We start from the raw sequence: 12,214 nt of genomic DNA, 5'->3' as shown, positions 1-12,214 counted from the left end.
GGGGATGGTAGGGGGAAAACAATGGAGGGGGTAACAATGCTCAATAGGAAGTGTACTCATTACCTCACTCATGTAACTGTAACCCTCTGTATAGTACCTTTACAATAAAAAAAAATACAACAAAGAACAGTTTTGATCTAATAAAATGGTCTGGTGCGTGCTGCGGGAGGCCCTGCGCACCCGAGGACCAGGGACCAGGAGCCTCTTACAGTCTGCTGGTGACAAGGACCAGTGTGCCCTCACGGGAGCCCCCCACGGGAGGCCCTCCCACCCGGCCCTGCCCACCCCCACGCGGGGCGTGCCTTCCCACCCGGCCCTGCCCACCCCCACGCGGGGCGTGCCTTCCCACCCGGCCCTGCGTCAGATGCAGGGGCAGCGGAGGCACGGTGGCTGTGGCTCCGCCCTGTGGCCCGGCCACGCTGACGTGAGAGGGCTGTGCTACGACCCACTGGAGACAAAACTCGCATCTACGCTGTCCTGCGTGCCCCGAGCGGCTGCGCGGCGCAGAAAAGGGGCCGGGACCCCTGGCTCCTCGATTCCACGCTCCCCTGCCGCGTGGCATCGTGGCTCTGAGCTGCGTCCCTGCGAGCCGACGCCCCTGGCGGGCTGGACCCGGTCCCTGGCCCTGGCCTCCGAGGGGCTGCGGGCCTGGGGAGGAGCCCTCCCCGCCCGGGTGCTGGCCTGGCCGCGGTGGCTGTGGCACAGCCAGTGTTTGGTAGGTGCTGAGCAGACTTTCCTGGTATCTCAGGTGAATCCTGTGCCTTCCGCGAGCCACGCTGGTCTGTTATTCAAGTATCGTGGTTGGTCGTGGCTCTGGCCTTGGATCAGCACACTTGGAGGTTTAGTCTGTGGCCTGCCGACTCACTTTCCTAGTGTTCTCATGACTTTGTTGTTGTTGAACTCAAGGGTCTGGGCTCTGTCCTTGAGCTTTTCTTGCTCAAGGCAAGTACTCTACTTTGAGCCACAGCACCATTTCTGGTTTTCTGATGGTTTCTTAGAGATAAAGAGACTCAGGACTTTCCTTGCCCAGGCTGGCTTTGAACCGCAATCCTCAGATCTCAGCCTCCTGAGTAGCTAGGATGACAGGTGCAAGGCACTGGCGCCCGGCTTCATGACAAAATTCAGTATCCATAACTATAATCCACCACGGCCCGGACCACCCCTAGGTGCCTCAGAAGCCATCCTTCTGGCTTCTGGCCGTATACCGGCGTCCCCCAGCACCTGGCTTGGTGCTTGCCACGCACGTGGGTCTGCGGCTGGACACACACACTTCACGGGGGCCCTCGTTCCTCTGCAAACCAGCTCCGCACACCATCTGAGGCCGGGCCTTGTCTGCCTGTGGGATCTCAGACCCAGTTATGCTTCCCACTATGGACGAGCAGGTTTTTCTGCTGAACCCTCGCCCGGGCCGGCCTGGACCTGGGACCGCTTGGTCTCAGCCCACTGAGCACACTGGTGAGCGCTGATCAGCGCAGCCGTCTGCCCCGGCACGGGCATGGACTGGGGTCTGCCTAGGATCCTCCAAGCACTCCGAGCGGGACAGGCACATGCCTTCGTGATGCCCAGCGTCGTCCAGTGGCTTCACAATGACTGCCGGCCTGGAACCGTAATCCTCCCAGTAGCTGGGACGGCAGGTGCACACTACCACACCAGACATGGGTTGAGATGGGGCCTCTGTTTTTTTCGCCTAGGCTGGCTCAAACCACGATCCAGGCATTCTCCTCATTTTTTTTTTAATCTGTTGAGATAAAACTCTTCACCTTTATCTTGGTCGCTACAGTGCAAGACAAGAAATGATTTTCAACAGTTCATCCAACCTTGCATTCCCAAGATGAACCGCGTTTTATGTTGCCGGATTTGATCTGCCAGGTTTTAAGTGTTGGCATCTTTGTTCGCGTGGGGTACTGAGGTCCCACTGTCTCTCCTCCGCCGCCATCCCACGTCTGCGCGGGGCTGCCCTGACCAGCCCTCCACAGCTCCCAGTTCACCACTGAGCCACCGGGGCCACGCTTTCTTTCTAGAGTGGTGTTCTATTTCAAGTTCAATTTCTTTGGCAGATACGGAGCTGTCCAGATTTCCTGTTTCCTTTCGTCTCAGTTCTGGTGTCTGTGTTTTCTCAGGGACTCTCAGCTGTCACATCTGTGGCCCGAACGCGTCCGTGACAGCCCCGGCGAGGCGCGGCATCATCTGACTCAGCGGCAGACCAGGGGCTCTGGGGGCCCAGCCCTGCACCTGGCGGAGGGGCCTGGCTGCCCCACATTCCCACCCAGAGCTACTGCTCCTATGCGCTTGCTCTTCATTTCAAATGCAGCTTTTCTCCGGGTCACGGGCTGGGGCAGTCTGCACATGGTCTGTGCACCCACCTGCGGGGTGCGGTAGCCAGATGTGCACCAGTCACGTCCCGCCAGCCAGCAGGGGGGAACCTGCAACTGTGTGCAAGATGCTCGCCACTGCTCTCTGTGGCCCGCAGACTGGGAGCAACCCAGGCCTCTCCTATTCTGTTCCTCCCCTCCTCCACGTGGAGCCTGCTGTGTGACACAGCGATGACCGGCTGCGGCCACCACAAGCGTGCGCGCACCGAGATTGCTCACCTAGCAGCATTCGACTCACCACTGACACGCAAAGCAAGAAGAAAAACTACACTAGGAGAAACGGCAGCGTGAGTGTTGGGGCAAGAGGGGAGCGTGGGGCAGCAGGCTCCACAGGCTGCGCTGCCCACCCAGAGCAGAACCCCTCGGGGCTCCCAGGAGCCCGCCGGCCAGGCCTCCTTCCCTCTCCTGACCACCGTGGGCGACATCTGCACGACGTGTCACCTTGCCGCTGCCAGATGCCCTCTCTGGATATTCATGGTTCCAGCCGGGGCGCCCAGCAGAGCAGGGGCCCAGGCCCAGGGAAGGCTCTGCACGCATCCTGCAGACAGGAGGCGGAGGGCTGGGGAAGGCGGCGCAGGAAGAAGCGGGGGCCACACCGAAAGCAGGGGTCTCCCTCGGGTATGCCCCAGGTCTGAGAATTCTCAGCAATAATGACACTGGCTCAATTCCCAGAATCTCGGCGACAGAGAGTGTTAACCCGCCACGCAGCACAGTTCATCAGGACAAAGTAATCAAGGGCAGGCCCGGCTCCAGAGCACACATGGAAAATCCATCCCCTGCCCACAAGCCCGGCTCTACTGACAGGCGCTAGAGGCACTGTGGGACGAAGAACACAAACTCCACTTCGCATTTGCTCCGTGCGGAACGAGCCAAGGCCGAGGAAAGGGGCAGAGTGTGTCTGCAGGGCGCGCTGGAAGCCTGCTGGCCTTGCTCCCCGTGCCCAGCACGCTGCCGCCTCCAGAGGCACCTCCGCAGAACACTGGAGGCAGCCCGGCGAGTGGCCCGAGTGCAGGCAGAGGTGCGGGCAGGGACGGGGCGAGCACAGGAGCCCTGCAGGCCGCCGTGCCCTGCACAGCCAGTCTCAGGGCCTTAAGCTGAGGGACACAGGTGCGGGCGGAGCAGCAGAAGCCCAGTGTCCGGGGAGACGGAGCCAGGCGCGGGGCCACCCGGGCCCCAGAGCCTGGGGCTCCGCCTTCCATCCCGTGAGCTCCTGCGGGGGCCCGTGTGCCTGGCAGAGCCCGGCCTCCTCCACAGGACATGGGAACTGCCCGTCAGTGACCGCAGACAGAACGGCCTGGTGATCTGGGAGCTCCACCCCTCGGGAGGCGGCGCTGACACAGAGAAGGAGGGCCAGCAGGGAGGCAGGCGCACAGGCGGAGGCCACGCCCCCTTGCTGGAGGACGGGGGACAGGGAGCAGGGGGCAGAGGACCGGCCTCGCCTCCGCCCCAGTCACGCGGAGGACACAAGCCCCCGTCCACCCAGAAGGGACATCAGTGCAGCCCCTGCTGGGCGGCGGTTCTCCAGCCCCGTGTCCTCCCAAGTGGGGGCCTCTGACTCAGCCCCAGGGGACCCACCAGTGCCGAACACAAACATGATCAGACCACAAACCCCAAGACGGTGGTGAGCGGCTCTGGGCGGTGGCGGGCGCGGGTCCAGCCCGCGCAGAGGAGGCCAGGGCCAGGGCCGCAGCCGGGCCCTCGTCCCCACGCCTCTCGCCTCCCACCGAAGCTGCGACGATGCCACCCAAGACTGTCACGTAATTGCACCTTTTAGTGCACCTGGTAATTTATATCCAGCTGGCATTAACAGTCAATCAAAATGTCATAGAAGGCTTCAGAACGTGCTAATCGTGACTTGCCATCTCTCCCGGGCATCACGGTACCTTCAACTCTTGGCATCAGAGCCGCGGGCGGAGCCGCCGGCTGACTTCTCCACACGGCAGCTTCTCCAGGGTCTGCCTCAATGGGCATTACCTTCATCACCCTCAAGTGGCCCTGCCGACTCCCCGAGAGACAGCCCCTTGGCTGTGGCCCTGGAGTGGCTGAGTGCAGCGTTCAGAGTGGGCACCGTGAGGCAGAAAACACAGCAGGCCCGGTGAGGCCGGACAGGCAGCCTGGTCAGCAAGGAGCGCCGGGCCGGCCACCCTAGGCCGGCAGGCCACCCGGGGTGTTCTGGGAATGTCACTTCCCGAGAGCGTCACGAGGAAGTTCCACTTACCGCTCCCAGCATGATCCTGAAAATCAGCCACCGGAAGCCCCAGAGCACGATGCGGGATGGCGGGGTGGACTTGGGCAGTCGGGACAGGGTCCAGAGGGGGCACAGGAAGATCCCCAGGAACCCGGTCTCCAGCAGCTGAGACTCCCACCCTACAGCGAGACGGGAAGGGGAGGGAGGGGACGGTGAGGCCGGCAGGAGCAGGCCACGGCGGCCCCCACAGCTGTCCACCATGTGGGCGCCCCAGGACGTGAGCGCAGCAGCCCGGGGTCCCCAGTGGCCGGCTGCGGGCGCCCCGGGACCGCAGCACCGAGGGCGCCGCCCTGGGAAGGAAGCGGCACAGCACCGCGTCTGCGCCCACCCTGGACCCGGGCTGCCCGTGGGGTTGTGGGAAGTGGGCTTTGTGCTTTGGCAGTACGAGTGTTTGAACCGGGCTTGAGCTTCCTAGGCAGGTGCTCTACCACTGGAGCCGCATCATAACTCCCCCTTTTCTGTTGGTTGTGGGGCTTGAACTCAAGGCCTCTTTTGCTCTACCACTTGAGCACAGCACCACTTCTGGTTTCTGGGTAGTTAAGTGGACGTAAGAGTCTCACGGGGACGTGGAATCTCAATCCTCAGATCTCAGCTTCCTGAGCATGTAGGATTACAGGCAAGAGCCACCCGCTATGTTACCCCCCCCCAAAAAAAATATTGTACTAGTAAAAAGGTGACCTACAGAAGAGCCACAGCTGCAAGCCCAAACCCTTCTGGCCTCCAGCTTTGAATCGTCTCACTTTTGGCCTGCCCGTCCGGGTGGTCCTGTTGACACTCCTTCCTTCCGGCCACCGCACCTCGCTAGCTGAGACGAGGAGGCTGGCCTTGAAGCACACTCCTCCTGAGTAGCTAGGATTAGAGGCCTGAGCCAGCGCCGCCACGGGGGAGCCCACTGTGCATCAGGTTTGCTTCCCTAGGGAAGCGCGTCAGTGCGGACACGGCACCACACCCACGAGTCTCTATTGGCCGCACGGGGGTGGGGTGGGGAAATGGAGTCTTCTGGCCCAGCCAGGAAGGAGAATCAGAGCTAGGGATCCCTGGATCCAAGTGACCTCCTTTCCTAAGCCCCCAGGACACTGCTGACACCGCTGCTGGGCTCTCAGTGGGCAGACAGCGCCTACACGTGTGTGTGCGTATAGGGACAGGCAGGAGGGAGAGAGGATGCCCGCGAGGGGAAGTGGGAGAGGGGAGTCCCTCCTGTGATCCCTGCCACTTCTGAAACAAAGAGCTGGGGCTGTGCCGGGGCTCAGCGGGAGAGAGCTGCCCTAGTGTGTGTGAAGCCCTGGGTTCCATGCCTCAGTGCTACATACACAAAAAGGACTGGAAGTGGCACCGGGGCTCCAGTGGTAGAGTGCTAACCTTGAGCTGAAGAGCTGAGGGACAGCGCCCAGGCCCAGAGTTCAGGCCCCATAACCAGCCCCCCCCCAAAAAAAAGAACTTATGAAATAAGAGCTGTTTAGTACTAAATTATAACTAAATATGAAATGGACATTCACAAGGCCACAGACCGACAAATGAATAAGTACAAACAAGCAAAGACACGTGTGGGCTGAGTTCCTGCCGAGGTCTGGCAGTGCCCCGCAGAGCCCCGTGGTGCGTGAGGGGATGGCGGCCCGTGGCAGGTGCCGGCAGCAGCGCGCTGGACATGGATGGCCGACCCCCGAACTTCCTCCCAGACTCACACCATCCACCGTGAAGGAGAGGCCGCCCGAGACCCTGCGCACCGCCCCAAACGCCTGGGCCGCGAGGCTGGCGGGGGCCGCGCCCCCCAGCGCCTAGGCCTGCTGCCACGGCACTGCACAGAGGCAGGAGCAGAACTTAGCGCGTGCGCGGTGGGCGCGACCCAGCCCCCCGTCGAGGGAATGGATCCGCTGTGGCGGCGCTCAGAGCCACCGCGGGCACCAGGGCGTGTGAGAGGGGAGACAAGCTGTCTCTGGAGTCGGGGGATGTGTGGCTGGGGCTGCGTGGCCATCCTGCGCCTTCTGGAGTGAACAGAACATTCTTGTCTCCCTGGGACAGCTGCTGAGCCAGGACCTGGGGGCCCAGGGTCTTTACGGTGGACTCTGTCTCCGTGGCCTCCAGCCTGGAGTGGAGCGGGAGCCACCCCCCCGTCCTGGGGTGCTGGGAGGGAAGGGTGGCCGCCCCACCGCCCGTGTCTCCACTGGCTGGGGTCTGAGGAGCCCCAGCCGCCGCTCGGAGCACACAGGGAGGCCACTGTCTACGTCAGCATGGCAGAGGATGCATCCCCAGAAAAAATAACCAGCGTGCTGCCAGGGGCCAATGCTGGTGGGTGTCCAGCACACGGGGTCCTCGTGAGTCCCGCCTTCTGCAGGGCCCAGCGCCGTGAGCTGCACCAGGGCCTTCTGTCAGCTGGGACGTTCTGCACGGCTCACCGCCTGTGCCCACAGCCGGGGCCTTGTCTGGAGGGCGGAGGTGCCTGGCTTCCGCTCTGCCACAGGCCCTGGGGGGGGGGCGGGGGAGGGCTGAGGCGTGGGGTAAGGAGCCGGTTCAGGCCCGAGGGGGCACAGCTAGCCGCAGCCAGCCCCGTGTGGGTGGCCCTGCCTGAGCCCTGGACCCTCCCTCCTGGCAGCTCTGAGGCACCTGCCCTCAGGAAAACCAATGCCAAAAGGGGGGGGGACCTTCATCGTTCTTCTACGTGCAAACCAAGAAGTGGGAAGAACGCCACTGGAAGTGAGAAACCAAGTCACCAAAGGCGGGCACACGTGCCGGGCGTGGGGCTGCAGCCACAGGGCTGGACTTCACGGATGCGCTCAGTCTTGGGTAAGCTGCCTGGACCCATTGGACAGACTGCAGGTGACACACACAAGTGCCATTCAGAGTGAGAGTAGCCGTGTCAGAGACCAGGCCCCTCTACGCAGAGGAAAACCACGCCAACACCAGAGCCCAGGTCCCCGATGGCTACTCTCAAAAGAAAACCGTCGCCGGGTCTCAGGAGCTTTGTGGAAAACGATTTCAGCATCTTAGAAAGAGTAATTAAGTGCAGCACAGATGGATCCTTCAAAAGTGACAGCCACCATCCACGTGAGATACAGGAACTCCATTAGCGCTGCCGTTAACATCGGGGCGGAGGGGCCTGGGCCCCCCGGCTGGCTGTCACTCCGTGCGGAGCCGCCCGCCCGCCGTCACCCCAGGGGCCTGTAATGATGGCCCTGGAGGGAGCCAGGAGCTTTTAAAAGTTTAATTTTTGCAGGTTATATTTTAGGTTGAGAAGTTAAGAAATAACACACCAAAATTGTGTTCTGCACTATTGCTAGCAGAAGGGAAGGGCTGTGGGCCTAAAAAAAACACCATGGGCATGCAGAATGGGGTCAGCACGGGCTGCGGCATCACGGAGGGCCAGCCCCCAGCCGCGGTGGACGGTGACCACCACCGCCAGGCCCGCGGGGATGACCCCAGCTGCCAGGCCCAGAGCGCACAGCGGCTCTGCCCCAGCCGGAGCCCTCCGCACCACAGCCCGCGGTGCTTGCCGCGGACGCCCCCCACTGGCCACTAGCCCGCAGCAGACTCACCCCTCAAGTGCCACCGAGTCTCCAGCACTGCAGGCCCCTCCCTGGCCACGTCGTCCGAACAGTCTCTGTGAGGTCAGCCGACCGGCGGGTGGCAGCCCACGAGGTAACAGCCTAGCCCGGCCGACCGAAGGGAGAGTGAGCCACAGGGGTCAGAACCCAAAGCAGATGGGCAGGAAACGGGCACTCATGTGCTTTTCTGCAGTGCTGGGCTTTGAACTCAGGGCCTTTGCTCGCAGGCTGGCCCTCTACCACTTGTGCCGCGCCTCGAGCCTCACCTGACCCCACCCCCAGTTTCTCCAGATAGTGACGCTCCAACTTTCTGCCTGGGCTGGCCTGGAGTCAGAAATCTTTCCAACTCGCAGCTTCCCGGGTAGCTAGGGTTACAGGCTCGGGACACCGGCACCCAGCTGGGAAAGCACTTCCTAGTGTATGGATGTTTCTGGAAGAGCTGGCTAAAGGCTTCACGCTTTAAATATAATTATAGCAATTACATGCTTCCGATCCCGAAACCTTTAGCAAGTTGTTAATACGTATTTAAGGGAGTCCTCGGGCACTGCGGAGACAGGAAGTGACCTCTACAGCCGCATGCCCTCGCGGCGACCCCCACCCCCGGCAGGTCACGGTGCTGGTTAATGCTCCGTTGCCGTGACAACCAGACTTCCGGCCCGGTGTCCCCTGTTGCTCAGCCTCTGCAGGTGTCACCAGCCAGCCTGGAAACAGGATCCACGGCGGGACCCGGCAGCTTTACGGCCTCTGGACAAACGTGGAAATGCTTCCCCTCGACGGAAATTGGACTTAGCGACAGAGATTTTCTCAGATTAATATATTCCACGTATCAGGCTGAAGGGCACAGTGCTGTACCATTCCTTCTCTTGTTTCTGTGTGTGGAAATGAGCTAGGGTTCGCCCTCAAGCGACAGCGGGACCCCCGCCCCCCACCCCGGCAGCCGTGCGGAGCGGCGCGCAGGGTACGCGGCGCGTGAGGGGCTAGCGCAGCTGACGCTGTGTGCAGCTGGTGCGGGGTCCCCACCCTCACCGCCAGCCACCCCGGGCGGCACTGCCCGCGTGGGGTGCGCCACGTCCAGAGCCGAGCACGGGCAGAGCTCACCTCTGCATCTGGGGGCCCCAGGGACCTGTGGAGCCAGTGGCAGCCCAGGCTGTGGGAGCGGGGCATCTACCCACCCCCACATACCCCCCAACCCCCACCCCCACAGCACCTCCACACCCCCCACCCCACCTCCACACACCCCACACAGCCCCACATCACCTCCACACACCCCACACCACCTCCACACAGCCCCCACCCCACCTCCACACCCCCCACAGCACCTCCACACACCCCACACCACCTCCACACACCCCACACCACCTCCATACACCCCACACCACCTCCACACACCCCACACAGCCCCACATCACCTCCACACACCCCACACACCCCACAGCACCTCCACACACCCCACACCACCTCCACACACCCCACAGCACCTCCACACACCCCACACAGCCCCACATCACCTCCACACACCTCCACACACCCCACACCACCCACACCACCTCCACACACCCCACACCACCTCCACACACCCCACACCACCTCCACAGCACCTCCACACACCCCACAGCACCTCCACACACCCCACACCAGAGCCCGCACCAGGCAGCTGAGGGTGCGCTGCCTCCCCTCTCTCCAACCCCGCAGTGCCCTAACCCAGGAGAACGGGGTATCGCCAGCACTGCCTAGAGGTGGGTGGTTGAGAGCACAGCAGGCCGGGGATCTGCAGAGGGGAGACCACCCACAGGCCTGCCCTGAGCACCACACAACCAACCAGCCCATCACACGCCGCACAGAGAGCACAAGTGGACAGGGAGGGTCGCGCCCAGGACCCAGCGTGCTGCCCACAGCCACGTCCCTCAGGCACTTCCATCCTGACGCCTTAGGAGATGAGTTCCCTGGAGCCAGGCCCCCGTGCCTGCGGCGCAGCTCCTCTGTGGAGGCTGACGGTGACTGTGCACAGACTGGGTCCCCGGGTCCTGGGGGAGTGGGAAGGCCGGGAAGACCTGTCCCGGGGCAGTGCGCCAGCCAAGCACGCGGCTGCATGGAGAAACGAGGCGGTGGAGGCGGCACGAGGTGAGCACTGCGAATTATAGAGAAGAGGGCTGGGAAGGTGGCTCAGTGGTAGAGCACTTGCCTTGCATGCAAGAGACCCTGGGTTCGATTCCTCAGCACCACATAAGCAAAAAGAAAAAAGCTGGAAGTGGCGCTGTGGCTCAAGTGGTAGAGCACTAGCCTTGAGCTGAAGAGCTGAGGGACAGCGCCCAGGCCAGAGTTCAGGCCTGTAGAGAAAAGATGAGATACTATGGAACAAAGCCTGGGCATGGCAGGATACATCTATAACCTGAGCTGCTCACCAGATGCACGCAGGATGACAGCAGTCTGAGACTAGAACTAAATAAGGGCCAGGGTCGGAGGCGGGGCTGGGCTCACGGGATAAGAACGTCTGCCTACAAGCACAAGGCCCTGAGTTCAAGCTTCAGTATTCTAATGTGTGTGTGTGTACAGCAAAATAAGAGACTCAAGAACCTCAGTGAATCAAAGGCAACACGCACGCACGCACGCACACGCAGGGTACACAGCAGACATCCGTCAGCTCACTAGCACACACACACGCACGCGCGCACACGCAGGGTACACAGCAGACATCCGTCAGCTCACTAGCACACACACGCACGCACGCACACACGCACACGCAGGGTACACAGCAGACATCCGTCAGCTCACTAGCACACACAACCCCCCTCGCAGCAGTAGGGCACAGCGCCTGACGGGGCAGCCCGTGGCAGCTGTCAGAAGCAGGCGGGCCGGGAGGAGGCAGCCAGCCCACCGCACCCCTGCCCGGGGACCGTGCACACCACCCTGCCAGGGGAGGAGCCCACCGCACCCCTGCCCGGGACCGTGCACACCACCCTGCCGGGGGAGGAGCCCACCGCACCCCTGCCCGGGGGACCTGCACACCACCCTGCCAGGGGAGGAGCCCACCGCACCCCTGCCGGGGGAGGAGCCCACCGCACCCCTGCCCGGGGACCTGCACACCACCCTGCCGGGGGAGGAGCCCACCGCACCCCTGCCCGGGACCTGCACACCACCCTGCCCGGGGGAGGAGCCCACCGCACCCCTGCCCGGGGGACCTGCACACCACCCTGCCGGGGGAGGAGCCCACCGCACCCCTGCCCGGGACCTGCACACCACCCTGCCAGGGGAGGAGCCCACCGCACCCCTGCCCGGGGACCTGCACACCACCCTGCCAGGGGAGGAGCCCACCGCACCCCTGCCCGGGGACCTGCACACCACCCTGCCGGGGAGGAGTCGCTCCAGGGACTGCAGATGGGAGGCACACGAGGCTCACAGGTAGAGCTGTGTAAAGGGCAGAGGAGAGGCGGGCACAGGACCAGGGAAAGGCTGGTGTCCTGGGGCTGCTGCAGTGGGGGCCGCAGGGGAGAGAAGAGCACAGAAGCCTTGACTGTTCACGTGTCACCCGAAACCCGCCGCTGCCCTTCCTCCTGGTCAGCTTTCAAATGCCCACAGGCAGCCTGTGACGGGGCCAAGCAGAGGGTGGCGCCCTGCACCAGCCAGCACGCTTCCAACTGCACAGCATGCGGGGGGTGCAGCATGTGGGGGAGGGCGCAGCATGCAGGGGAGGGCACAGCATGCGGGGGAGGGCACAGCATGTGGGGGAGGGCGCAGCATGCGGGGGAGGGCACAGCATGAGGGGGAGGGCACAGCATGTGGGGGAGGGCGCAGCATGCGGGGGAGGGCACAGCATGTGGGGGGGCACAGCATGCGGGGGGCACAGCATGCGGGGGTACAGCATGCGGGGAGGGCACAGCATGCGGGGGAGGGCACAGCATGTGGGAGGGCACAGCATGCGGGTGGTGCAGCATGCGGGTGGTGCAGCATGTGGGGGGTGCAGCATGTGGGAGGGCGCAGCATGTGGGGGGCAGCATGCGGGGGCACAGCATGCGGGGGGCACAGCTTGCGGGGTGCAGCATGTGGGAGGGCGCAGC

The 12,214-nt window shown here is 63.3% G+C and overlaps 1 protein-coding gene across 1 annotated transcript in view; it reads right to left on the bottom strand.

The window, feature by feature from the left end:
- The window catches only part of Lmf1 (lipase maturation factor 1), a 74,736-nt gene that overhangs the window by 24,794 nt on the left and 37,728 nt on the right, over window positions 1–12,214 (bottom strand). The window contains exon 5 of the mRNA XM_013011279.1: window positions 4,591–4,739. Within this exon, the coding sequence (XP_012866733.1) occupies window positions 4,591–4,739 (149 nt within the window). The remainder of the gene's footprint in view (window positions 1–4,590; window positions 4,740–12,214) is intronic.

This window comes from Dipodomys ordii, unplaced genomic scaffold (assembly GCF_000151885.1).
Source record: "Dipodomys ordii isolate 6190 unplaced genomic scaffold, Dord_2.0 Scaffold14, whole genome shotgun sequence".
NCBI classification, from domain to species: Eukaryota; Metazoa; Chordata; class Mammalia; order Rodentia; family Heteromyidae; genus Dipodomys; species Dipodomys ordii.
This window is presented reverse-complemented; position numbering and strand designations above follow the sequence as displayed.